This window comes from Melanotaenia boesemani, chromosome 17 (genome assembly GCF_017639745.1).
Source record: "Melanotaenia boesemani isolate fMelBoe1 chromosome 17, fMelBoe1.pri, whole genome shotgun sequence".
Taxonomy (NCBI): Eukaryota; Metazoa; Chordata; class Actinopteri; order Atheriniformes; family Melanotaeniidae; genus Melanotaenia; species Melanotaenia boesemani.
Genome location: NC_055698.1, coordinates 10,752,898 through 10,778,842, shown reverse-complemented (window position 1 = coordinate 10,778,842; position 25,945 = coordinate 10,752,898). Strand labels below are relative to the sequence as shown.

The 25,945-nt window shown below is 36.7% G+C and overlaps 1 protein-coding gene across 1 annotated transcript in view; it reads right to left on the bottom strand.

Annotated features, from left to right (window-relative positions):
• The window catches only part of csmd2 (CUB and Sushi multiple domains 2), a 237,590-nt gene that overhangs the window by 121,006 nt on the left and 90,639 nt on the right, over nucleotides 1–25,945 (bottom strand). Inside the window, exons 6-9 of the mRNA XM_042012628.1 lie at nucleotides 8,687–8,799; nucleotides 5,397–5,474; nucleotides 1,619–1,706; nucleotides 95–219 (exon numbers count right to left, since the gene is read on the bottom strand). Coding sequence (XP_041868562.1) covers nucleotides 95–219; nucleotides 1,619–1,706; nucleotides 5,397–5,474; nucleotides 8,687–8,799 — 404 coding nt within the window. The remainder of the gene's footprint in view (nucleotides 1–94; nucleotides 220–1,618; nucleotides 1,707–5,396; nucleotides 5,475–8,686; nucleotides 8,800–25,945) is intronic.

The window sequence follows — 25,945 nt, the reverse complement described above, 5'->3', positions numbered from 1 at the left end:
TGAGCACCTCAGACCAGAAATAATATATAGAGGTCATATTGAATCTACCTTCATTACACTTGGGCACAAATGGACAAGACACGTCAAAGCTTACCCCTGCAGATAGGCCGGTCATCACTCCAGCCTACATAGCTGTCCGTCACTCTGAGGCAAGTGATGCTCTTTGAACCCTGCAGTTCATAGCCCTCGTCACAGGAGAAATGTACTGTAGCTCCTCGCCTGCAAGTTCAATTGCGCCAGGAGAGGAAACAAAAAAAAGCAACATAAGGCAGAGGTAATAAGAAAAAAATGTTTACTAGGAGGGAAAAAACAAAAAAAAAAACTTCATTTTCTTTGCTATCCTGGCTGCAATTTTCAAATGTACTGCAACGAAAGGAGACGGATGACACCCATTTGTCTGTGTTACAGGTGACCACCGCTACTAGCTTTGACAGGAACAGCACGGTATAATCCCTCTAGTAATATCAGCATCTCACAGGCAACCTATTAGTTTACAGTGGCTGAAAGAACAGACATTTGTTTTTTTACGCATACATACAGTATGTCTTTGGATTGGTTGCAGGAGTTTGGCTTCCGGCAAAATACACTGAAACACATCAAACTACAGGTGTTTAATTGATAATCAGAACAGATCTGTTATTTTTTTTAGTAAATTAAGTTATTTTTTCAAGCTGCTCTGACCAAGTTGTCTCACCATCCAGATCTGCTTGTCCAAGTGACTCAGCTATGCTTTGCCATTCTTTCAGGGTCAAAGTCGTTGATGTTAAACACTAGATGCTGACTTACTGGTTAACACATTCAAATCCTTTATAGATACTACAGTAACGAGATAATCAATGTTAGTCACTTCATCCATCAGAAATGCCTTACCAATGTGCACATTTACATACATTTCAATTCACAGTTTATTTACATAAATATTAACTAAAGAGAAATGTCTAACAGAAGACATGCTAACTAAATAGCATGTTTCAGGAGGATAGGCAAACTAGATGAGAATTTCTGATACAAAAACCTAAAGTCTTTGAGGTATTCAAGTGATAGTAACCGCTGAATGAACTCAACACTACAATTAACTCCCAAACTTTTTCTGCAAGGCCCCCTTTTCATCGACAAACAATAATGTCAAGCCCCACCTGATCCCACTACCACATGCTCCCTGATGCTTACAAAGATACGTATAAAGAAATGTGCCATGAAATAGTCTTTAGTTTACTGGCTGTAACTTTGTTAATGGCAGATAGAATGATTAATCCCTCTGCTACAGAGTGAAGCGTTTTAAACCAGGAAACTCTGCAAACTGCCTCAGGCGAGTTGAGCTTTTGATGAGACAGATGCTGCTTTAATAAAACAACGTTGCTATATACGGCAGTCGAGAAGTTTATTTCTAAAATAATCAACAGGCTTTTGTTTGTGTTCAGGATGAGAAGTCCCCAAGTAGCAATGAAACTTGTTTGGCTTCATACTGTCAGATGCTGATATTTTAAGACATACAACACACTGTTTGTCCATGTTTTGCAAGCAGTACAAAAACTATACATTTTAGCCTTGCTGCCCCTGCCCCCCAGTTAGGAAACAACTGAATTAACTGCTTTTGAAAGTCTTGATTTTCTTTTACCTGAAGTCAGAGCCTTTTCTTTTTCCTCGGTCTGGAATCCCTGGATCTGGGCACATGTTGTGTCCCTGCGCTACACCCATCTGAGACACTGAGAGGTACAGACAGAGAAAATGTGGATGAGTAAACAACGAAAAGCTTCTTTTTAGCCAAATTAAGATATTTTCATGTTTTTACTCAAAATACATAACCAGAGTTCACTCTTAAACATGTTAAAAAAAAAAAAAAAAATCATCACTTAAAGCAAAGGGTCCTCAGTCATGTAATCATATGTCATAATTAACATTAGTAAAAAAATAAAGTAAATACAGCTTGTCTCTTTTTACTCTGTAATAAACAGCATCCATATTGTTGGAAAGATGTAAAGACTGAAAACCTAATAACTAGAATTTAATTAAGCCTAAAATCTGATTGAACATGTGCTATAAATGAAGTTTGACATTCGTACTGCATAAGCACTGTATAAATTAATCGTGTACAGAATCACTGTGACACACTTGGTGTTTACAAAAATGTTTTCCTTGTGCCCAATCCTGATGGTACTCAGTTAAGTCATGTTACTGGGTAGAGGTGAAATGTCAGAAGGGTTCGAATAAACTTGGTCAACTGGGGGAACCTGGACTGACTGTGAGGGGTTAAAGATCTACCGGGCCAGATCAATAGCACACCTGCTCAATGGCCAGAGTCCCAGTGTAGGACCATACAGCATTGAATTTGAAACGGGGCACAGTGATGTCAGAGCAGCTCACAAGGAAATCATGTTAATAACATGCTAGAAGCACTCAGAGAACGCAGGCGTCCACCAAGCAATCGTAATTGTTTTTTTTGTTTTTTTTTGGCAATGATTGTGGCCGTTATTTTTTAGTTAGAAGCTCTAATGGCAAAATTATCCCCATCTCACATGTTTAAACACTTAAACATGCGTGTTTATGGTGCAAATTAATCAGTTTTAAAAATTGGTGAATTGTGTACATGAATGCAACAGATCTGGTAGGTACTTTGGTAAGTTTTATTTCAGATAAAGGAAACTGACACAATATGTTATATGTCATATAATATCAAAGAGATGTCTACATTTAAACTAAGGCTTTAAGATCAAACAGGATTCCTGGGGTTTTATCTCATTTTACATTTTTGAGGAAAATAAAATGCTAATAGACCTTCCCCTCTTAATATCTTTCAGGCTGTCCTTGTTATTTAACATTTAATAAAATATAAGTGAAGAAAAAAAAATGCATAATGCAAAATAAAGCAAAATCTGATGTTTCTGGCTACTAAAAGAATTAAAATGAAAGTGGGAGTAAGAAGTGGATAAAGGCCTTGAAACAGTATTCACTGCCTAAAGGAAGCTCTTTCTGCTCCACAAGTTGTTCTCAAACATCCGTATGCATGCAACTCTCTGTGACTCAGCTGTCAGGTTTTTAATGTTACAGATGTTCAAATAAAGGTGAATGGGATGATGAACAGTGAACTCAGAGGACAAGAGAGGACGAGGCGAGGATGGCATTGTGAAAAGAGCAACCAATGCAATTACTCGTGTCCATTTGCTATTAGAAGTGTGTCTCTTGTACAGACTGTACGTCCTTTGTGTCTGTAACTCTTTTGACACCCAGCAGTTACCCTTTTCTCTTGCCAAGGAGTCCAGAGAAGAAACTTTGAGATGACTTTGAACAAAAGGTGAGACAGCAAAAAAAAAAAAAAAAAAAAAAAATGTCCGACTGGCATATTCTCCAAGAGTTAGACAGACATTGTGACAATGTAGTGGTCATTTTCTCTTTGTCATTTTCTAGGAATTATTGGAATTAAAAGGTATATTCATTGTTGAGCATTTTTCACCTCATTATATTTCAAATGATATAATTTAAACTACATATTTTCTTATTTCCTTTTAAAATTAAAAACATGAAATAAAACCTATAGTCCTAAACAACTGACAGCTCATTTCCTTTATGATTCAAACATAGACAATGCTGGAAGTTTTAATATTTTCATTTATTTACTATTTTTAATGAGAAAAAGTTGCTTAATAATAAATAAGAACTAACATTAAAATTTCAATCAAGTAAATGTGTTTGAGCTCACAGCCGTGTGATCATATCCACCAGGATTGGGTTTTAGGCAGGGGTTATTAGCAAATGTTTCAACTAATGTAAAAAGGAAAAACAAAAGCATTTAAAAAGAAAACAGTGGGACCTGGAACTTTCATAGACACATAAAAAGCATTTCCATTTACTGACGACTCCAGCATTTGACAAGCTTTCAAGCAAAAGTTTGCAGTAAATTACAGGAGTCATCACTTGTGCAGGAGCATATAGAGGAGATAAAGGTTTTTGGGCTACTTTTAGACAGTAAAATATTACTCCTTGTTCTTTCGTAGTCAGATGGGGCCAAGAAACTCCTGAGGCTGCTTTTTGTAGCAACAACCGGTCACAGATGTAATTTGTCAGCTCTCTCAGCAAACATCACACAGGCAATCGATTGTACTTTTCTTGCAGTGTTACGTAGTACATCAGCGTGACAAGCCTTCTACTTTAGCATAGAAGAATGTTTAATATAGCCATATCCAAAAACAATGCATTTTAAACACAATTTACATTCATATTTCCACTATGTATGTATACACTATGTAGTGTATATATATATATACACTACACTACCGTTCAAAAGTTTGGGGTCACTTCCATTTTGAATCCCATATATATATATATATATGTAAACTGTCAAGATCACACTAGAGTCCAAACCAAAAACCAAAACACATGCATATGGAATCACTTTGACAGACTAAAACCTGCCAGAGTGTATAACAGATCCCTGAATTTGAAAGTATTGAATCTCAGATTCTTTTGTGGATTATTTGGACTTCTTTAGCTTGGTTTCAGAATCATATAAGAATATGACTCATTAATCAACCTCAACAAAGATGATGAACAAGTCAGCACTTGGTTTCTTATTCAACCTCTCAAGGTGAAACATCATTAGATATCAAACCCCAAGTTATGGGCGACCTCGAGCTGTATAATTTGACAGGGTAGGTACATTTTTAATGAATTAAAGGCCATAGTAACAGGAGGATATTGAAAATGTACATCTTTTTCTGCCTAAAGTAGAATAACTGAAATGAATGAGTAGCAATTATTTATCTGTTGATGTTTGCCTTGAAAATTGTTAATACTGCAAAGCTGTCCTTTTGAGGGATGATTCATTAATATTTTCAATGTGCAAACTTAAAAATTCCCTTTTTTTCTTTCAAGCTCAACAAAAATGTTAAATGAGATATTAAGTTATATTAAGCAAGACCACTAAAGTTTCTTCTGTCAAACACCTAACAACAATAAAGGCTTTTAATTTAGTTGCTATAACTACCTAAGGTGAATGCAGCCCATTCAATCACAATGACAAATTAGCACCCCAGTCATTAGTGCTCAGTTAAATTGTCAGATTACTAAAACATGCATTCATACCCAAACCAGAGTTAAAAATACAACCTTGACAACCTCTATTTGTGTCCCCCTATAAGGGAGCGGCAGTATGGGATCTGCAAAATCTGCATAAGTGATGCTGCAGCCAGAGTTTTCTCTCTCTCTCGCTGATAAAGATGCAAAATTAGAGACGCTTCACATTTTGCCACGCTGTGCTAGGCATATCGAATTTCACATTTTACACAGTAGACTAATCAAAGGGTTAAATACCACCCTTGATATGAACTCAGACCCTATTGAATTAAATAAATGACAGAGTCTATCACTCTACAAGAAAAAAAAAAAGGGTTTTAACTTACACACAGATATCTTATGCTGGTTGTCTTTGCTGGGCAGCATCTTTACACCTCGAGATTTTAGTTCAGTCATCTTCTTCACTGGAGAGAAAAACATCACAGATTAAGACAGCAGAATGTGTAATAGTAAAACTCACACAGTCCACCGGGGAAAACTTCTACTTCAGATAACATGCATGCTACACCATGCACTGCTGGGTACCACAGTGACAGCTGCATTCTTTTGACAAAGCAGTTTGGAACATCTGATGAAGACTCATAAAAAAAACTGAACATAATGATAAACAAACAGATCTGGAACAATTTTTTGGTTATATTTCTCAAGATTCATATATTCATTCTACAGTGAGAAACACAGCTCAAAAATGTCTAAATTCTTTTTACTCTCAGAGACAGAAGAAACCTCAGTGTGGCATCATTATCAGTGAACAGAATTAGAAGACACAAGGAACATATCAGGAGCCCAAGCATTCATTTCTAAACAACAAGAAGATGAAGGTTAAATAATGGAGTTGGTGATAACTGAAGTGAGAACAAAAGATAAGTAATTTCTGAAAATAGGAGAAATATTAATCATCAAGTAATAAAAACAGCAACAAAAATAAAATCTCCCTCAGCATTACTGCAGATTCCATTTAATTATTTTGACTGTTCACAACAACGAAGCTTAACTTCCTCTAAAAATGAGTTTTCATCCTTCGCTTCATTTCAGATGCATCTGAATTCAAAGTTAATCGGAGCAGCATGTCAAAAGTCGGGTTATTGTCTAGAAGAAGAAATGGAAATTAAGAATATATTTATTATTCTTTTTTATCCTAATGAAATAAAAAATGTACTGGCCTGTTTGTAGTGGAACAAGTAAGCGATGAGGTGCAGATTTAATGCACTGTAGCTTTTTCCTTAACTTGTCAAATGAAACATGCACAGAGAAAAAAGACTAAATAAATGAGATCTACTAAATTTATTCTGTAGCTTCATGTTTAGTTTAGAGTGTAGGACAACAAGCAGGCAGTAAATGTTCATACTGGAAATGTGTGGCCTTGTCTACGTGAAAACCCACTCTGTGTGTGATTATGTAACCCATAAAACATTTTCAGGACACAATTCCTGAATGGAGTCTGTGACTAGCTACGCAGTAATGTGCTACCATGAAAACTTTTGACAATAAATTCAGGCCTTTTTTTTACCTTTTAAACAAGGACCGAAGTAAGCATCATCAATATTTCTAAAACACACAAACTAAGGGCAAATCATTGAAGGCTTAATTTCTCATTTTAAAAATAAACAATTTAATGTTTTTAATTTTTTTCATAAGCCTAAACATTAAGACGTTTTACAAAAATATCCTCAGGTTTTATAAACAAGCAGAAAAATCTTGCTATAGTCTCCTAACGCATATAAACATGGATGACAACAGTGTATATTTTAGGTCAAACCAAAGATGGTGACAACCAAGTTGATGGAGTCAAGAAGTCGATAAACTTAAAAACATCTCATCCATTTGACCATACCAGGACCAAATCTTTTAAATATCCCTAAGGTTTGTTTTAAGCAACTAAAAACTGAGCAGATGGTGAAGGTTCCTGTAATAAATTCTCTCTTTCTCTTCAAATCTCCTCCCCTGGGATGGCTGGAAGTGAGATCCTTAGTATCACCGTTTTTGTAGACAAACTAATCCTTTTCCCAGCTCATCCCCTCTCAGAGGTGATCCCTGAACCTTTAAGAGTTATAGGACAGAAAATGGATTCCTGTTACAAAAAAGATTTTTTTTTGGTCTGTATCTGTAAATGTCTGTTAAATAATTGTCATTCTAGAAAAGATCCCGAAATTTGGATTTATTGGGAGCAGTCCCAAATACTTCAATACAGGCTGAACCATTTCCACTTTCAAACCTGACAAAATCTCAAAATAAGGCACCTTTTATATGCAAATTTAAGCAAGCGAAAGATCACAATCTGTTAAAAACAAGGCTGTCAAATGAATAAAAATTTAAATCAAAATAATCACAGCTTACAAACTAATTAGTCATGATCCCAATTCCTGAGTATGTTTGAAATTTGCCTGTTTTTACTGAACTGTGGCAACAGAACGAGACAGTGCTTACAAATATTTACTGTTAACTGACCTTCCCTTGGGTAAACGCCAGATGTCCAAGGGTCAGTAAATGCAGCATGTAATGCACTTCTGTATGGTGCTTTACATCATCGCTACCATGTTCTACATCATAATGCAGAATTCATATATCATTATCTCACCAACCGTCTCCATTGTGATAATATCTGTCTTTAAACCCCCAGATTGAAGTTAAACAGATGATTTTGATGAAGAAACTCTGATAAAACTGATGATCTAGCTAAAAACACATTTTCTTTTTATCACTTTTTGTCTTTTTAGTCATTTTCAGTTTTGTCCGTCCTGTTTTATTTTGTAGATTCTTCCCCTCATGTATTCTGTTTTGCTTTCTGCTTTCTATTTGTTAGTACTTGCTTCCTGTTAGTTCCTCTGTGTATTATACCCCTTGGTTTCAGTTTTCCTTTGTCCGATCATCCGTCATGTCTCCTCTGTTTTGGTCTTGCAAGTTCCTTAGTGAGTCTTAATTAAAACCTTTTCTTCCTGCACCGGTCTGACTTTCTGTCCTGCATTTGGGTCCTCACGTCCCACTTACCCATGACACATTCAAGTGTGTTTGTGAAGCAGTTATAAAAGTCCTACAGCAGCATCACCCAAAGAAAACACATGTTCATAAATATATTTATAACTGGCTGTTTGTTTCACCTTTTTTTTCTTTACTTTTTTACATTAGATGATCACTTTAGTTGTAATGAGTTCAGTATTGCATAAATTCTAGACCTAAAAAGAAATAAAAAGTCTTACTTGTCCCTCATTTGTAACTAATATTAACTCAATTACATGAATTAGTTACTGTTAATACTATATTTTTTAACAGCACTAGTTAAAAAAAATGTTAACCAGAGATCACAACTATATCCTAACCATTGTATCATGTTGAAAGTCTGTTAATATCAAAAACAAGTACTGAGTCATCGAAAATGCCCATTTCACACAACTGAACATCCCATCCATCCATCCATTATCTTGACCGCTTAATCCATTTCGGGTCGCGGGTGAGCTGGAGCCTATCCCAACATTTTAACAGGTGAGAGGCAGGGTACACCCTGGACAGGTCACCAGTCTGTCGCAGACAACTGAACATATAACACATAAAACTGAAACATATGATGATCATCATCCATGTTCTACCTTAAAAATATAAACTGTTCTCTTTATCTTACCTTGGTACTGAGCACTGAAACCTCTTAACTTGTGGTTGCCATCAGAGGTGAAGTGCAGTCGAAGCCAGTTTTTGCTGCTAATGATGGGTGAGGGAAGGTTGGGGCCAGTAAACCTGCAGACAGAGAGAAGAGTACCATAAATATTAACATATTACAAGATGTTTAAGTGGCATTTTCACTGAAACACTGAGCAACATTACTTCATACCAATGTACTGGTTTGCAAAACCCTTTAAAACATGTAAGGCCTGGTATTTGTCTAATTCAGCAGCATCTACAAGAACCTTTCTTGCTTTCATCTTTATTTTTCGTCTGTCATGCTACTGCTGTCAAACCATAAGTTACTTATGTGTGGTATTTCATCACTTTTAAAGCACACATAGTTCCTTTGTTCAATATATTGGTTAACGATTTTCATCAAGAAACTGGGTAATTATTTGTTACTGCAAGAAAAATGCTCAGTTTTCATTTTTTGTTTTGTGGCATATGGCAATTATATAAAATCAATCAAGTTTCCAATAAAGATGAAGCCAATGGCAAAAAACAAATGACAGAGGCTGGCATAGACTGCCAGTCTTCGCTGGTGATTGTCTTGTTGGTTAATTGCAACTTAAACAATATTTTAAACTGAATTTGATCATAACTTAAGAGATGTTAATGTGTTAGTCCTAAAAGATCTATCAATATGAAGGTCTGGCACAAGAGAAGCTGTAATGTTAACAACTCTCAACCAAACCGCAACCCAGTGAAAAGGACCTGGAAAAACAGCACTGACATTTGTAGAGAAAAGATGCGGCTTTTATTGCTTTGGAAAAGTGATGTTGAATTATACATCACAAACACTTAAAGTGCCTCCTGATCTGTATACTAATGAGGGCTGTTGCTTACCAGGCACTTCTGGAGTTGTTAAAGCCAAAGTCATGTGGGGATGCATCATGTTTTATCTTCAGACACATTAAACTACACATACAGTATGTGCAAAAATACTGAGACATACATTTGACAGGGTGGGCATAAACAATGATCATCTGAAAACTGCATTTCCAGCTATGCAAAACCTTTTTTTTTTTTTATAAAATATTGTATAAACTGGGTGGTATACCCAGAAAGCAAACAAAAAAAAAAAAAAAAAAAAAAAAAACACTATGTAAAACACTTTGTGTTGTATTATTGCATAAGAAGCACTTTATAAATACAATTTAATTTGATTTATAATCATAATAATACATATCATTATAGCTGACAATGGATTGTTAAAATCTGACTTATGATTGAGAAACGATGGCTTAGTTAATTAAGATTTACAACGTATGGGATAAAGAGATAAAAACATCCCTTTGGCCCAGCATCAAACGTGTCTGCTTTGCTGAATTCCCACCGTTTTCTCAAATCTTTAAAGTTTAGTGTGAAAGTGACCGCAAAAAGTAGACTGTCTCAAGCAGGGTGATGGAGGTCTCCAGAGAGTTAATGTGGCTACTTCTACAGTTCTTTTTCACCTCACCATTTGGCTGGACAAATTAGATTTAATGCTTAAATTGTCTTGAGAGTCCAGAGCCAGATACGTTTCCATTTCCAAGCCCCCAAAGCTCTTCAGTCTCAGTATGACTTTTCACGATTGCCCCAGAAAATGTAGTTTGGGCAGTATAAGGAGGTAGAGGCAGCTGGGGGGGTCACATGGTGCACCTGAGAGTGAAAACCATGTTGTTAAACCAGACATTGATACAAAACCTTCCAGTAATATAGCAGGTTTGTAATGATACTCTTTGATTGCATTTACTATTTTATGTGTTGCATGATATCAAAGTTGCAGAAAAGCTTGGAATAGACTGATTACTCAACATTTATGGCCAGTTTTTTTTACAAATCCCTGCATCTTGGACATGACTTTTCACCATTATGATTGAACGCGTTAGGAATATGCAAGTCCAGTCAAATTTAATTACATTACACAAGCTAAAGGTACTTTACATATTGATGTGATGTGACTTATTAAAATCTGGTAACTCCTTTCAGGATTTTGAACAAAGGTCATCGTCACTGGGCAAGTCAGCAAACTTTCCTGACAGAAAGGGTCTATTTTCTGTTTCATATTCATCGTTTCATGTCAGTGGTTTTCTGTTCCAGGGCAAGGTGTCAAATTACCCAATGCATAATTAGCAATGGGCGGAGTTTTGGTGTCAAAGGTCGCCAGCTCCACATTTGGATCAAAGTCTTTAAAGCACTTTTTAGAGCTTGAATTCATTGTGATATGAGATCTGATGAACACGCATACATTTGTGTGTGGGTGTTTTGCATGTGTTCGGTAGGGAGAGAGGGCAAAATCCCAGTGAAGAGTGTTTCCATTAATTGCACTTACTTAGGCAGATCAATCAGAGCCCTGCTCAGTATGCACGTCATGGTGCTTACAGCAGACCAGGGGTCACAGTGACTTTAAAGCCAAAACTTCCAGCATTTTAATGAGACTATGTGAATTATTGCACATGCCAGCTTATCCAGATGGGCATGCAAACACACCATCAACAGCAGTTCATAGTTATAAACGTCTGCATATACTAATAAAATTTCTCTCTCTCCATTATTCATCATGACATACAAACTCCGGCTCACACATGCAGACCACCACATCAAAACTAATCAGTGTGGAAGACCCTCAAGTCCAGAGCAGGAGAATAAAAGCTGTGGAATTGAAGCTGTGGATGACCTTCAGATATAACCCAGACCAGACAAACACCAGGGGTTTAAATTTAACCACCTCTGTGCCAAACGCAGGACCCTGAACACTGTTAGCTCTTTTTTTTCCCCCCTGAAAACAATAATCACTCAAGCAATAAAGACCGGCCCAAACCTTAAACTATAAGTTAAAGCTACAATATAAAAAGAGGCCTTGAGGGTAGTTATTTCTCATGGGTTATTCTGAAATGAAGTGCATGACAAAAAAAAAAAAAAAAAAAAAAAAAAAAAAAAAAAGAACTGCTGAGGAGGATGAAGCCTTCACCAAGCCAGTAAAGTAGAAGACCCATCAGAGCCAACATGCCCACCCTTCCCGTAGACTCCCTGGTCCAACAGAGCCAGTATGTCTCTTCGCCCTCCTCTCTCAGCCATCATGTGTTATTCATGAGCAGACCTCTGGCCCCATCAGAAAGCCTCGTTAAATCTTCTGAGGGATTTCTTTCTTCCTCTTCCCACAACACATTTTCTGCCCTTACAGAACATATAATATGGACACTGATTGAAAGATACTTCCTTTAGGGAAGAGCAACACAGAGGCCTTCATCTTTTCTGCCTTTGAGGAATTCTTTTGTTTTTATCTTTTTTTTCCATTTTTTTTCCTCCTTATTATATATATTTCTGAATGCCTCTCTAAAGGTTTGCTGCAAATTCATATGTGCTTAAGCCTATTAATATGTAGAAAATCTGTCATGTTAAAACCCACTGCGTAAAACTGCTGAATGGCCAGAAACCTTGGGCCAATGTCCATAACCAGTCGTCAAACACGTTTGCCAGCCCATTTCATTATTTAGGGTAGGTGATCAGAATAAAAAAAATCTGCCAGGTGAGGAACAGGTTCAGTGGAGTCAGCACCAGGTTTGAATTACTAGGATTATGAGATGTTTTCTTTGTACAAGCCAGAGTAAAAAATGAAAAGTTGCAGTAGCAAATCAAACCCACAAACACTAAGTTGCGGATTTGGTTGAAAAATTAAAGATTAGTGTTAAATATGTTCAATTTAATAGTTCCTCATTGAGATTGAATCGCTAGCTTCAGTCTGTACATAGCAAATACTTTTTACTGCTGTCTAAATTTAGCTTTCCTTTAATTTTATCCGCACCATTTTATAAAAGAAATTATATTGCATTATCCAAAAAAACAACCACAACAGATGGTGACCCATATATTCATACCACCTACGCCAGATTTAGAGTTGCCCTCAATATTTTTCAGCTTCCAACAGAACGGTAGCTGTGACTGTGATGGTAATTCATTGAGATTTTTATAATAATAAAAATGCACTGTGATAAGAAAATATAAGAGAATAAACTGTTCCTCTTCTACTTGTTCCCCAGTTGATCCCAACATCAGTGTGATTTATTGCTTTTGCTCAAGAAGTTAAGGAGGATGTAGGCAAAGTCACAGATAGCTATTTAATGTGGGACCTGCACTGATGAGGAAACCATACAATGTAATGACTTACATTATTGAAGGATGACGCCAACAAAATTACCCACAGAAGCACAAATTGCTTGCATGACTACAGATCAAGCTAAAGATATTTTGTCAAACAAGCTGCTATTTTCCACAATTTTTCACCTTCTGTTTAATACTTGTCAAACCGAGTTAACAGTACACTTTACCATCAAGCATGGTTGGTTTCCAAAGACATAAACACACATATACACACCGTCAATCGCATCACATAAATTAAAACAATGTGTGTGGGCCTTGCCGTTGATATAATATAATCATCTGCGGGCAGTATTGGATCTGTGGTTAACAGAGGAAAAACAAATGAGTTTCCAAGGTCACTTTTAGAAGCAGCAGTGATAAGTGAGTCCTCCCCATAGATCTATCAAACGCAACAATAAACAAACTCCAATAATGTCCAAGCGCCGATTACAGGAACATTATCTTTCCCTTCTTCAGGGGGTTTGGGATTTAGAGACATAGAACAAGGTGACAAATGAACTCTCTTAGTGTTAAAGAAAGTTACTACAAACTGTAAAAGGAATTAAAGAAACCACAGTTATATTCTAAATTAATCATTTTGAAGGTTGTAAATACATTTACTATGTAGTATTGAAAATACATTTTCCTGCCACCAAACCCCACTGAACAAGTCTGACAGCAGAGTTCCTCATGTTCAACTTCACCACTTTCCCTTTCTTAGCAAGTCATGCTGCGAATTATACAAAAATAAATGAATGAATGAATGAATGAATGAATGAATGAATAAAAGCAAAATCAACAAGTTGAAATTCATACTGGGATTTTATTTTTTGTCAGTTTAAGATGGGTGTTAATGCTGCACTAGGCAATTAGTCTCTCTCTCGCTCTCTCTCTCGCTCGCTCTCGTTCTCCATCTACTCCTTTTGTCTTTGTAGCTGGTGAGCTGTGAGTTTTTTTTCAGTGAATCTGAGATGACGCAGTATGCGAGGAGACAGGTGAAACCATGCTAATGATATTGAACCTGGCAACACTGTCACATCCCCCAGACACAGACAGCTCATTGCAGTCCCCTGATACACACCATCCCAAAATAACTACACTGTTATGTCAGGATAAAAGCATCTGAGCTTTTGCGTGCACATCTGTGTCTATTTATTCTTACATGTGTGTGATTTAGCATTACAGCATTCATACCAATGTAAATGCAGAGAACAGAGAGCCTTGCAAAAGTTTATGTAGGTACGCAAGGTCATATGCTCTTCTCCATCAACCCACCACCCTCCTACTTCAATCATTCCCACCCAATCAATAAACTTTTTAATGAAGACACTGCTCATTCATCCTCCTGTTCTGTACTTACTGTATTGTCCTTTTACTTGGCTGTTTTGGTTTAGTATTTCATCTTTGACCTTTCTCAGATTCATTATGTTTACTTCATTTTTAAGTGAGTAAGAGCAGTGTTACTGGCGCTGGTATCAAATGACTTTAATCAAAGAATGGATTACCAGGTCTAAGCTTTAGTGTTATAGCTCCGCAAATAGGGTCTTCTGTTTGTTTCTCTGTGAGTGACCCTGACTCTACGTGCTTTACCTCATCGTCAAGTCAGTCATATGTACCGGTTCACCTTCTCCTTGAATCCTTGTGACTTACAGTCAACTCAGATGAGTCATGTTCCCTAGTTACTCACAATGGTGTTGCAGTTTTCAAGCAATAACTTGGCCTAAAGAGCAGCAATGTGCAATACCATGAGAAGCTGTGTACTATGGCAGCACAAAAGCTTGCTTCCGTACTAATGCCAGATTCACACAGAGATGAAACTATGTTGTTTTTAAAATAAGTTTTTGGTACAGAATGGTACGCATCCACACAATTCCAGTGAAAACATTGTTGTATCAATACACGGCCTGTAAGTGGTGCTGCCACAGAAATAAACCAACAACTTAGTAGAAGACATGGAGCATGAACAGAATATAAGAAAACAGAAACAGAAGAACAGGGGGGTCTGTGCTAGTGTTTTCACACAGACACGGTTCTGGTTTTGGCATTGGCTCCATTCTGAAGTCTCGGAACTTTGGTGCCTTGGCGCCCACATCCAGACCAGTTTAACCAGTACTTTGAGGACGTAAACACAGACAATTTGTATATTAGGTTCATGACTAAGTTGTCAGGCTTTATCGGGCTCTGTGTGTACTAAACAATAAACACTTGTAGCAGAATCACCTAAACTCATTCCTGTGTGAATAGGGCTTAAATGGTCACCAACAGGATCTAACTTCCTTCTCTTTTGTTTTTACATGGTTACTATTAACTTCTGATCTGGACAAGTCTTAATGTTTTCCATGTCTCTGTATAAGGACATTAAAACTTAACATACTGTTATACTTACTGTCACTTTTAGAAGGTTCTCAAGATCTTAAAGGGCTAAGCCAACATCTCTTTCCCAAACAGTCTCCATCTTCCAGGCCTAGATTTAGTTTTGACAGGCTTTTCAGGACTAACTAACCCACATCAGCAGCACTGTGTTTGAAGACTTTAACTACTGATTTTGTAGCCTGATTTTCAGATGTTTGGCAAGAGAGTTCTAGTTTTGAGAGGAATTTCAACTTTTATATACCTTCAGTCTAAAAGACTTCCTCCTTTCTACTTTAGACATCCACTTCTTTATGCTCATCAAACACACACACACACACACAAACACACACACACACACACACACACACACACACACACACACACACACACACACACACACACACACACAAACACAAACCTAAAATACTTAAAAATTGTGAACTGCCTTGGTTTTTCTTTAACATGTTTAAAATGTTAAAGCACTGTTAGAATTAAGTGTGTGACTTTACCCTGATATGAAGTCACTGCAATGCAAAGCAGTGCTGTATCTGTTTAATGAGATAAGATGAAGCTCTGCCTTCTTTAAAAAGATTTAAAAAAATGCAGTGAAATATTTCAGCAGCACAGCATCAGTACAAAATTCACATAGAAGAAAGTCTGTTGGCTGTTGGTTTCATTCAATACTAAAAATAAGCATCTTTTTCTACTATTTTTTAAGTTCATGTGGCCATTAAATGTGTGCATGACTTAACAGCAGCCCATTAGTGACTGCAACTTACTGGCATTCATAAAACTAAATGGCATATAAACCTATGTGACTATGCAATCAGCTGTACACTTTTTATAATGAAGGTATTGAATAGTGCAGAGTCAGAGAACTTGGCTTAAAAGAGTAAGCCCCAAAGCTCTCATGTACTAAAGAGTAGAACAGTATATGCATGCATAAAGGCTGACAGCCTATAAACCAAACTAAGTGATTACAAGAGGGAAAACTTAATGAAAATAATAAAGACCATTAAAAACCCCCAATGTTTATCTTGAACTATTTAAGATATTTTAAACGATTTTTTTTTTTAGCTTGTTTAATTCTTTTTTTGAACAAAGCAGAATATGCTGATCATAGCAACAGATAAAAGAAGAATAAGTGCTGGAGAACTGAGGAGATGAAATATGGTAGAACTTGAGGTCAACAGGAGAGAAATCAGCTTAAACACAGTGATGTTCAACTTAATCTGAGAGACAAAACTACTGCATCTTTTGGCAGAGTCCTCACAGCCCCTTGTGACAGGCCAATCTGTGCCTCTCTCTCCACTGTGAGACATACTTGGCTGTTGGACCCATGCTTAGTCTTTCCTCTCTTCTCAGCGGGATCACTGCACAGAGTGGGTGTCTCTGCAGCCATTTCTCTCTTTGCTGAGACAGGAGATAGAAAGGGGGTTGCAGTTCTGCTGTGAGCCTCCTCCTTTCAATGATCTGTGCAACGTTTCCCCCACTGTGGCTGACAATGCTGGAGGAAACGTAACATGACGCAAAAAACATCCTGCTACTCAGAAACATAAGATTAATATTTTTATTTTAGTGGAGTTCAATATGTTTCATCTTCAGTTGTGTAAAAACTATACAGACTAAAAAGCAAACAAGGTACTTTGCACATTTGTTTTGAGAAACAGATGAATAGGAAGAAAATGAACAACTCAATCAAAATGGACTCGCTAATCTGTTCTGGCTTATAGAAAAAACATTTAATGGGGACGTTTTGGAATGAAAACTTCATCCAACAAACTGCTGATTGTTTGCCATGTAAAATAACAGTTAAGGAAGTGCTTTTCTTAAAAATCCCCTGACTCATGTCACAGGACACCTATTTAGAATAATCTATTAGAGTTTTAGCATCAATGGTTAATGATATGACATGTAACTCTTCGGTCATTTTAATTCAAGGTTCTGGAGTTAAACAAGTAGACTGTAAAGAAACTATTAGGCTGGAGAAGGATTTTGCATGGCAACATCGCGTTCCAATGGTTATGCCACATTTGAAATAACAATTCAACTCACTCCCTCTCTAATCCATTTTTTGTGTCTGCTGGGTCCCACAAAGAAGTAAAAGCTCTGCCTTAAAAGCTTTACCAAGATTATTCAATAAAACTGAAGCACAAAGGCAAATACATTCAAATTAAATTTCTCTCTGTATTGATCACGTAGCAAACCCACCAAGCCTGGAAATGCAGGAGAAAATGAAAGCTACAGCTGTGTACAATTATGGCAGGATTCTGAGAACAAACTAAGCACGTAAAGGTCAAGCTCTCATGAGTCAGACAGTCTTTTAGATGAACATTTAATTACCAATAACCTTACGCTGCTGGGATGCTAATTGTTTCCCCCAATATTTGTGTAAAACTGCCCTCAATGTGAAAAAAAAATGTCTCATCCCTCACTGATGGGTCATGTGCTGTAAAACTGTGTCCGTCCGTGATAATACATCCTATGACCAAATGAACAGTTGATGAGTATAGGATGAACCTGTGTCCAGTTCCTCTTCCCCTTGAATGACTTTCATTCCATTACTTAGTTACCACAGTTAAAACCTTTAAAACTCTATAATTGTGTGTCTTTAGAACTATTTCTCTAACTTTTACATGCACTGTAGCACCCATGTACAGTTTAAACTGTACATGTGAACAAAAATGTTACACCCATAGCCTCATAGTGCAATTGCTCAAGTCAGACTCTGGACAAACTGTGATATCTATTTAACTCTATTCTCCCAAAACAGCTGATTCATTGTGCATCACTGCCTATAAAGCCTTAAAATATGACCTGGGCAATCATACTGTGAGACCACCGTCAAAAAAAAGTAGTACGGCAATGTGTGCATCTGTCTACAAACTTTAAACGGTTAGTTGCCAGAGCCGAGTTCTCTTCAGAGAAGTCTCAAAAGAAAATGTTTCCACTCTAGTTAGTTTGCTGTCTGAAAATTATATGCCAGAAGATTAACAATTCATTTAATCAAAAAGGTCTTATCCTACCTGGTTTTTGATCGACAGTTATTTATATTTATGCACATACCCGCGACTTCTTTGGAGAAACCTGTAAAAAGGACTTTAACAGCTTATATGTTTTCCACCATTTCTGTTTATTTAAGGTGGACTTTTTTTTTGGCACACAGACCTGTCTTTTCAACAAGGATAAAATCTGCCATGTGTCTGCCATACGGCATAATATGAATGGGATACAGATAATTAAAAGGAAACTTGGATGAGTTTGGATTTGGCATCTGTTTGTCACCATTCCCTTCAATGAACATCTTATGTCACCAAGTACATCATTCAACCTCTAACTCATTGGAAAATCTTTCATAACATTATTATTTTTATTCTCTGACTCCAGCAAAGAATGAGTCAGATTATAATTATCATTGCCATCCTTTATTCCTGTGCAGACCAGAATGCTGGTCCATCATTCCAACAGGGACCCCACAGGAGATCCCCATCAGCTGCCATGGAGAAGCTGGATGTACTCTGTTGGTTGTCCTCTGCAGTTTTCTTTAACGCTGATTGGCTTGTGGCAGCTCTCCTGAAAAAGGACTCCAGTCTCTGCTTCGCCATCGTTAGCAATAATTATCATTACATCATGTCGCTGTTTTCAGACAGTTCATTGTGCATAAAATGGATTTTTAACATGTCGAATAGCTGCCACCTCTCTATCACGCACACTCTAATGCACCAGTTTCTTTACATCTATTTTAATGTCAGACTTCTTCCTAAAACTTCTGCATCAGTGCATTTTTAGAATCTACAGCATTACCTGCAAGGGTGACATTGCCACTCCATCATTTTCAGAATTTTATTGATTTACAGGAAAACCAAATAAAACTTTGCCTCTGTGATCAGTATCTCCCTCTCTGAACTTTCTCTTCTTCCAGCAGGATTTGCCACTGCACACACAAAAAAATACAGGAGTGGTGTGTTCTTGTACTTACTTTTATAAAAAACCAAGATGGTCTAACATTTTTTTTTTTTTTTTGTGCACACACTGTTTTAATGTCAATTGGGGTCTTTAAAATAAAGCTGCATTGGATTAGGTGTGTGGCCACTTTTATATGTGAAAATATTTCTTGGTTCATGCATTTTTCTGATTTTGTTATGCTCTCTTTTGTTGTGAAAACTTTGCAATCTTTTGTACATGAAGCCTCCGAATTTATCATTTCTGAGATACAAATGACAAAAGTGGAAAAAAAGTGTTTTTTTTTTTTTGTTTTATGTTTTCTTTTCATGGAACAACTAAAGGAAGGATCATCTCATTCTTACTGAATGTCCCTCTACACAAAAATATTTTAATGTAGGTCTGGAAAAAGATAGAAAGGTTTTATTCCAGTTTGTATTCATTAACCCCTCATGTGATTTTGTCCTCAGTTTTGAGAGATTTAGATTTCTTCTCTCTTTTGTTATCACTCCCCATTATTCCCCCCTTTGTATTTCTTGCTGCAAGCCTTCATTTTTTGGTAAGCTGTACAGATGCAACATTGAATATGTCATGAAAAGTCAGATAGAAATGAAATGGCAGTGGAGTGTACATCTGTTACGTCCAATATTTAGGAAAAGTAAAAACATCTAAGTAAACATCATATATTGGCAGTTTCAATAGAAAAAAAATCAGATGTGTGGATCAGGAGAGGGTGCCACTTACAAGTCCAGATGCCTCAAATAATTACTGGGAGCTGGAAGACAACCAACATGGGAGATGTCAAGAAAAAACCTCAAGACAGCTTACAGGGGTAGGTATTTAAAATATTTCACCATAAGAAAACTTATGGTGGACACTCAGATTAAAATCTGAACAAAGACGCATGTTCTTCCACAGATTTATAACAGCACAAATGCACATGTAAGTGAACTATAAGAAAAAAACATTTTGAATTTCCATGGTCACTTCACATTAACTCAGTCTTGGTTTGTTGGCGTGCTTTGGTCTGAGTCTGTTTCAAGCATCCTTTGATCACCATTCCACACGCTACACTACACATCAAACAGGCCAGGTAGAATTAAATCCTTGAGTTTTCTGAACAAAATGGAAGTGGGCCAAGTTCTCTTCCACTATACAACAAAGTGGAAGAGCAAAGATATTCACTTTAGCTGATACAGCCTGATGTCTTTTTCCATTAGCTTTTATTGGTCTCCCAGTCTAAAACCATTTGAGGTAGATTACATGCACTCATACTTTTTAATAGCTGTATATAATTTCATTTAGCCTAAAAAAGGTATTAGCCTATTTCAGAGTTTCTGCTTTATTTTATAGCCCTGAGCAATGTTGAAAGAAGAAGATATCAGGTAAATATTAACATCATCCATCAACTAAAGTGGTAAGATAAAGTATGGAAAACACATCAAATAAAAGAGACAAGCTATATTTTGCACATCACCAATGACCATGATGGATGTTGTAAAACCACCATTTAATTAAAAGGAAACTCACAATCTGCTTCCCCCTTGAGTAGGCACCAGCCTTTCTTCCCACTTTAACATTAAAACGTTTGTTTGTTTGTTTTTTATTTATTTATTTTTTTCCTGTACAGAAAAGACGATTTTTGTATGAAAAACAGAAATGTGTGTACAATTACTGGATGGGCTATCTGTCTTTGCAAATACAGAATTATATAATAAAAGGTTCTTGTCAGGCTCTTTACAAGATGCATTATCGTTCTTGACTACTTAAATATAGCTTTCTCTGAGCTGACAATAACGACCATAATGCAGTGATAAAACTAAGATGGTGGGTCACTGCACCTCTTAGGAGCATTTTCAAGTACATGCCATCATCTTGTTTATGTCAACATCTATCTTCATCAGTCTCACAATAAAAAAGGTTCTGCTGCAGGCAAAAAGATGTGCTGCTGCAGTTCAGTTGAGGGCAGATGTGTAGTGATTAAATTTGTATCAATTTAAAGTGGATAATTAAGCGCAAAGTCAGCCTTAAATGTTGCCTCTCATTGCCACTTTCTTTTTTCACAAGTAAATTACCCAAGAAAAGATAACTTGAAACTTCCTGACCACTTAGAGTCCCCGATGAAGAAGTAAACAGGAGGGGTTTATAAATTATACAACTTAAGGATGAGGTATCCTAGTCTAGTTAATATCCTTTAGCCTCCAACTGTTAAACACGTAGAGAATAAAATGGGTTGTGCTTTTAGACATATTCTTCTTATGCACAGAAGTGATAGATTTGAAAAATGATCGATCTTCTCTATTGTAATCAAGTTAAAACAAGCATATAAGACGACAAATTCAGTATGTTGAGTGTTTCTAACTCCTGGTAGTTTTTCCATTGGCTTTATTTGCTGTTGTTAATAGCAATGCATGTGGTTTACTGCTTACTTGAAGATAAACTCAAAGCAAAACATAATGCTCTTTTACTGTCACTGACAAGGTTACACCCAACTATATGCAGTATATATTTATAGTGTAAAATCCTAGTACATGAAGGACATTGCAGTGGTTGCAATATGTGAGCAGACACATCATCCCCATCCTCATTCCCTCACTTTGTTGATTAATGAAGCCTTAATAGCCTATGTCATTAAGCTGGGTGGTCACTGACTAGACTGCAAAGCACTGGCGACTCCATCATAATAATATACCAGAGGCCATTACATAGACATAAAGCAGAAAGTCAGTTTAGGATGGTGATAACATACAAGGGATATTTTTTTCTATTGAAATTGAACATTTTTAGTATGTCTGTCAGTCCAAGTAAAAATCTTTATAAATTCTTTGAGATGAACATGATGCTCCATGATTTATCGCTTACATGTGCACATTCATGCATGCATTTACACGCAGGTGCAGTCATTCATGTACACAAACATGAGACAAGAAAGCATGCAAACACTGTCAGACACACACTAAGATAAACACATTCTTCTGAGGTTCTAACTGTGCAACTGGTATTAATCACCTTTTTCTGGACAATGTCACAATTAGGTGCACATTAATCATAAGCATGTCTACAAGCCAGAGGTGAAGATGCTAGAATGAATGAGAGATTAAAGGAATGAGTGAAAGGTTTTTTTTTGTTTGCTTGTTTGTTTTTTGTTTTGTTTTTTTTGGTAAAAAAACAAAGTTTATGCCAATCTTGAATAAACAAAGGCGGTGAGGAGTGAAATAGAAAATGTTCTGAGCTGTCTGTTGTGAAAAATGTATACAATCCTCCTATGAAAATACACTTGGTATGGATGCTCACACATGCTGCTAATCTTTCACCGCACGCAAAACATCGACACATCTTGAGCATCTGATTCTCAGGAGGTCTGAAGAGATTGGAGCTTGGAGGTGCCGGATGGCAGGACAATGGCAATTTTTCAATTTCATTTGCTACTGACCCTGGTGCCAAAAGGCAGGAGAAACTATAGAGAAGCAAACCCGTTCTGGGGCTGGGGATGTGAAAGGAGTTGCTTTGATAAGAACTAAAGGGGTATCGTGTCTCAATCATGTCAGTCATTCTTTGATACACTCATGTTGCGCCTACAGTAACACAGTCACTCAAAGAAAGATATGTTGCTACACATAAAGACGGGACAAAACCCTGAGGGAGAGCCTTTCCCAGCAATGAATCAGGCTAATGGTAACTTGTTTAAACTTTTTTTTTTTTCCCTACCAAAACCTTTGTACTTCCTGAAGTGTCACATCCCCAGGCCTATGGCCTGAGGTTGTGGTTTATGCAAAGACTGCTGTGTGGTTGCACATTGGCAACTGGCTGCCGATCCGGCTGACACCACCCTCCCTCTTCTTCAGCTGTGATTGGTTGCAGCCTCGTCAGACTTCAGGCCAACCTCTACAACGACGATTGGATGCTGCCCTTCCTGCACTTCCTACCCTGGGCCCAATCGGAAGAACCCTGGGTATTTAAAAAGGAGGAAGAGCCAACACTCTGTGCAGCTGTGAACCATTAGGCCCACAGTTTGCCAACTGGGATTGTTTGGAGATGCTGGTCTGTGTGTGAAAACCTTGTGGTTTGAGCCTTAGATTTCCCTGTGAGTAGCTTGTGTGCATGGTTGTGCTTTTGAGTTAAGACTTGAGAAGAGACGCTCTCATCTTTTTTGAGTAGCCATTTGAGTTTGTATTTGCATAGAATTGTATAAAGCTTTTGGTTAATCTCATTAGGAGACTTTTGGTTTGTTTGGGTATAAGACATTTTGGTTTGTAAAGTTATTGATCATTTCAGTTTGTTTGTGGAAAAGTTAAAGCTATTGTTTTGTTTATTAGATAATCGTTAATTGTTAACCCTAAATTAAGGACGCCTTTTGTTAATTGTTTCCTTTTATTTACCGGACTGATATAACTAAACCTAGGACACCTTTTGTTATTCGTAGTGTTATTTCTTTTGTTTGAACCTGGGAATTGTACACAAATATTGTTATATCTTTAAGTTTGGTCCGGCGTGTTTTTGTTATCGACCCCGTGTCCCCTAGTTTTAAGAGGGGTCGTAACATGAAGTTATCTATTGAAAAGAAAATAAACACTGCCAAATGACTTCTGAAAGAAGCAAAGATGAAAAATAGATTCAGATGTTTGTCAGAAAATTAACATTTTACAGTCAAATAAACCTGTGTAGCCTGAAAAAGGAATACTTAATTTAAAACCACTGGAATAATCTCCCATTTATTTAGATCTTTTAATTATAACAGGTGTTCTGAACAAACATCTGATGAATGGAGGCACCTCTCGCAGGCAACACCGATGGCTTGGTACAGCATACCTTTAGAGATTTGGTAGAGGCCATGGCTTGATGAGGTCATTGAAAATCCCTAATTAAACATATTTAATGTAAATAAGACCAAATACTCCAAAATGGAATATTTTTTCCATATACTGGATATGATAGCAGATTATCTTCAAGAATTAGTTTTCGTCTTTTTTTTTTTTTTTTTAAATTGCAGACATCACATAGGTAATGTAATCTATTTGTATGAGGCATATAGACACAACTATGGACACTGTATATTCTATACAGAAGTGGTAGCCTAGTAGTTACAGATGTTTACTGCTCTAGAGATGGGTCAAAGGCTGAATTTACCCCCTTGGAATTAATAAAGTAAACATTTTTATTATTATATATTTAAAAAGTTATCAAATATAGTCACAGCAGATCAATAAATACTGATAGAAGCTGAATGTGCTTGGTTTGTGGTGTAAGGTTAAAGTCAAAATCAATATTACATTTTCTTAGCATTAACATTTGTGAATACAAAAACTGCTGAGCCCCAAGTACTGCGATTAAAAGAAATTACTGCCATTTGGAGGTGGGAAATTACTTTACAAAAGGAGCTAAAGAAAGTTTAATTTGCATAAATACATTTCAACTGCTTTTCAAACCCTCTTTCCCTTTTCACGACGTTAAAGTGAACTCAGCGAAATAACTGACTTTACAAATCTATGAATGTACTGCACTAACTTACACAACTACACAGCCCTTATATGTGTACAACTTCTGACATCAGTTCATTTTCTGAGTAAATGCAGAAAATGTAAAAGTTTCAATACTGCTCACAAACAGCTAAAAAATGGACTTAAAGTTACCCACTACTAAAGATCTCTGTAACTTTCTACGTATCCTTTCTTTCTGTAACTAGACATTCTGACTCAGATACTGCTGCTGTAATTTTATAGGCTTACAGTATGTCAGCAATAGCATTAAGTTAAAGCCATTTTGCCCTTCAAAGATTTACATTCCATTTACTGTAGCAGTACTTAAAAATGTCATACCCTATTCCACAACAATGGTGCATTTTTAATGCTTTTGGCAGGCCTATTAAACATGTTGTTTTTTACGACAGTTTAACTGGCACTCAGCATGCACACAGCTGTAAACAGATATGGCTTGTGGTGTGACAGTGGAACACCCTGCTTGACATTGTCCAATGTCAGGCATCCAGTGGCCCCTTCATAAGAGTAAAAAAAAAAAATTCAATCAATGTGGTTTACTATATTAAAGGGTAAAATAATTAGAAATAGAGGGGGCAGTGCTGAGCAGAACAGCTGACATGTGACCAGCGAAAGAAACAAACTAAAGAAGAGGAGGAGGATCAGGAAGGGAACAAAAAAGCAGATGAAGAATGAAGATGAGCACAACAACTGTAGAAAAATGAGCGAGCTTTTGAAGAAAGAATATGCCAATATTTTAGGGAGTGTAGGAAAAACTTTATAGCAATGCATTACCGCTGCCAAATGGTGTCTAAAACTGGCGTCAGCTCACAAGAGTGAACTTTGAAGTCAGCATTGCCCACTAGTGGATTAATTGACTTAACCATGGCAACACAAAAGATGGAAGTATGAGGACAGCAGCGTATCACAACGTTTGAAACAGACATCCATATTTACATACGTAAGTGAGCATAAAAGGGCCTTAACCCAATCCAGGGTTGGAATCAAGACCATGCCATGAGGTAAAAGTTAAAAAAGATAAACAAATATAGAACAAGACTACAATATCTGCTTTTTACATGGTTCAAATTTAATATTGTCTTATGAATGTATTTTATTTTTTGCTTAAAATGTGACATTTAAAAGTTAGATACATCTTAAAACTTCACTGACGTCTATAGGGAAGCTATCCATTTTATGATACAATATCAAGATGCAATCATGAACATATTTGTGAAGTAAAAGCAACAGAAATCAGTATGACACTGAGCAGTAGAACACACAGCTGATAAGCTTTTAAGAAATAACAATCACACACAACGCTGTAT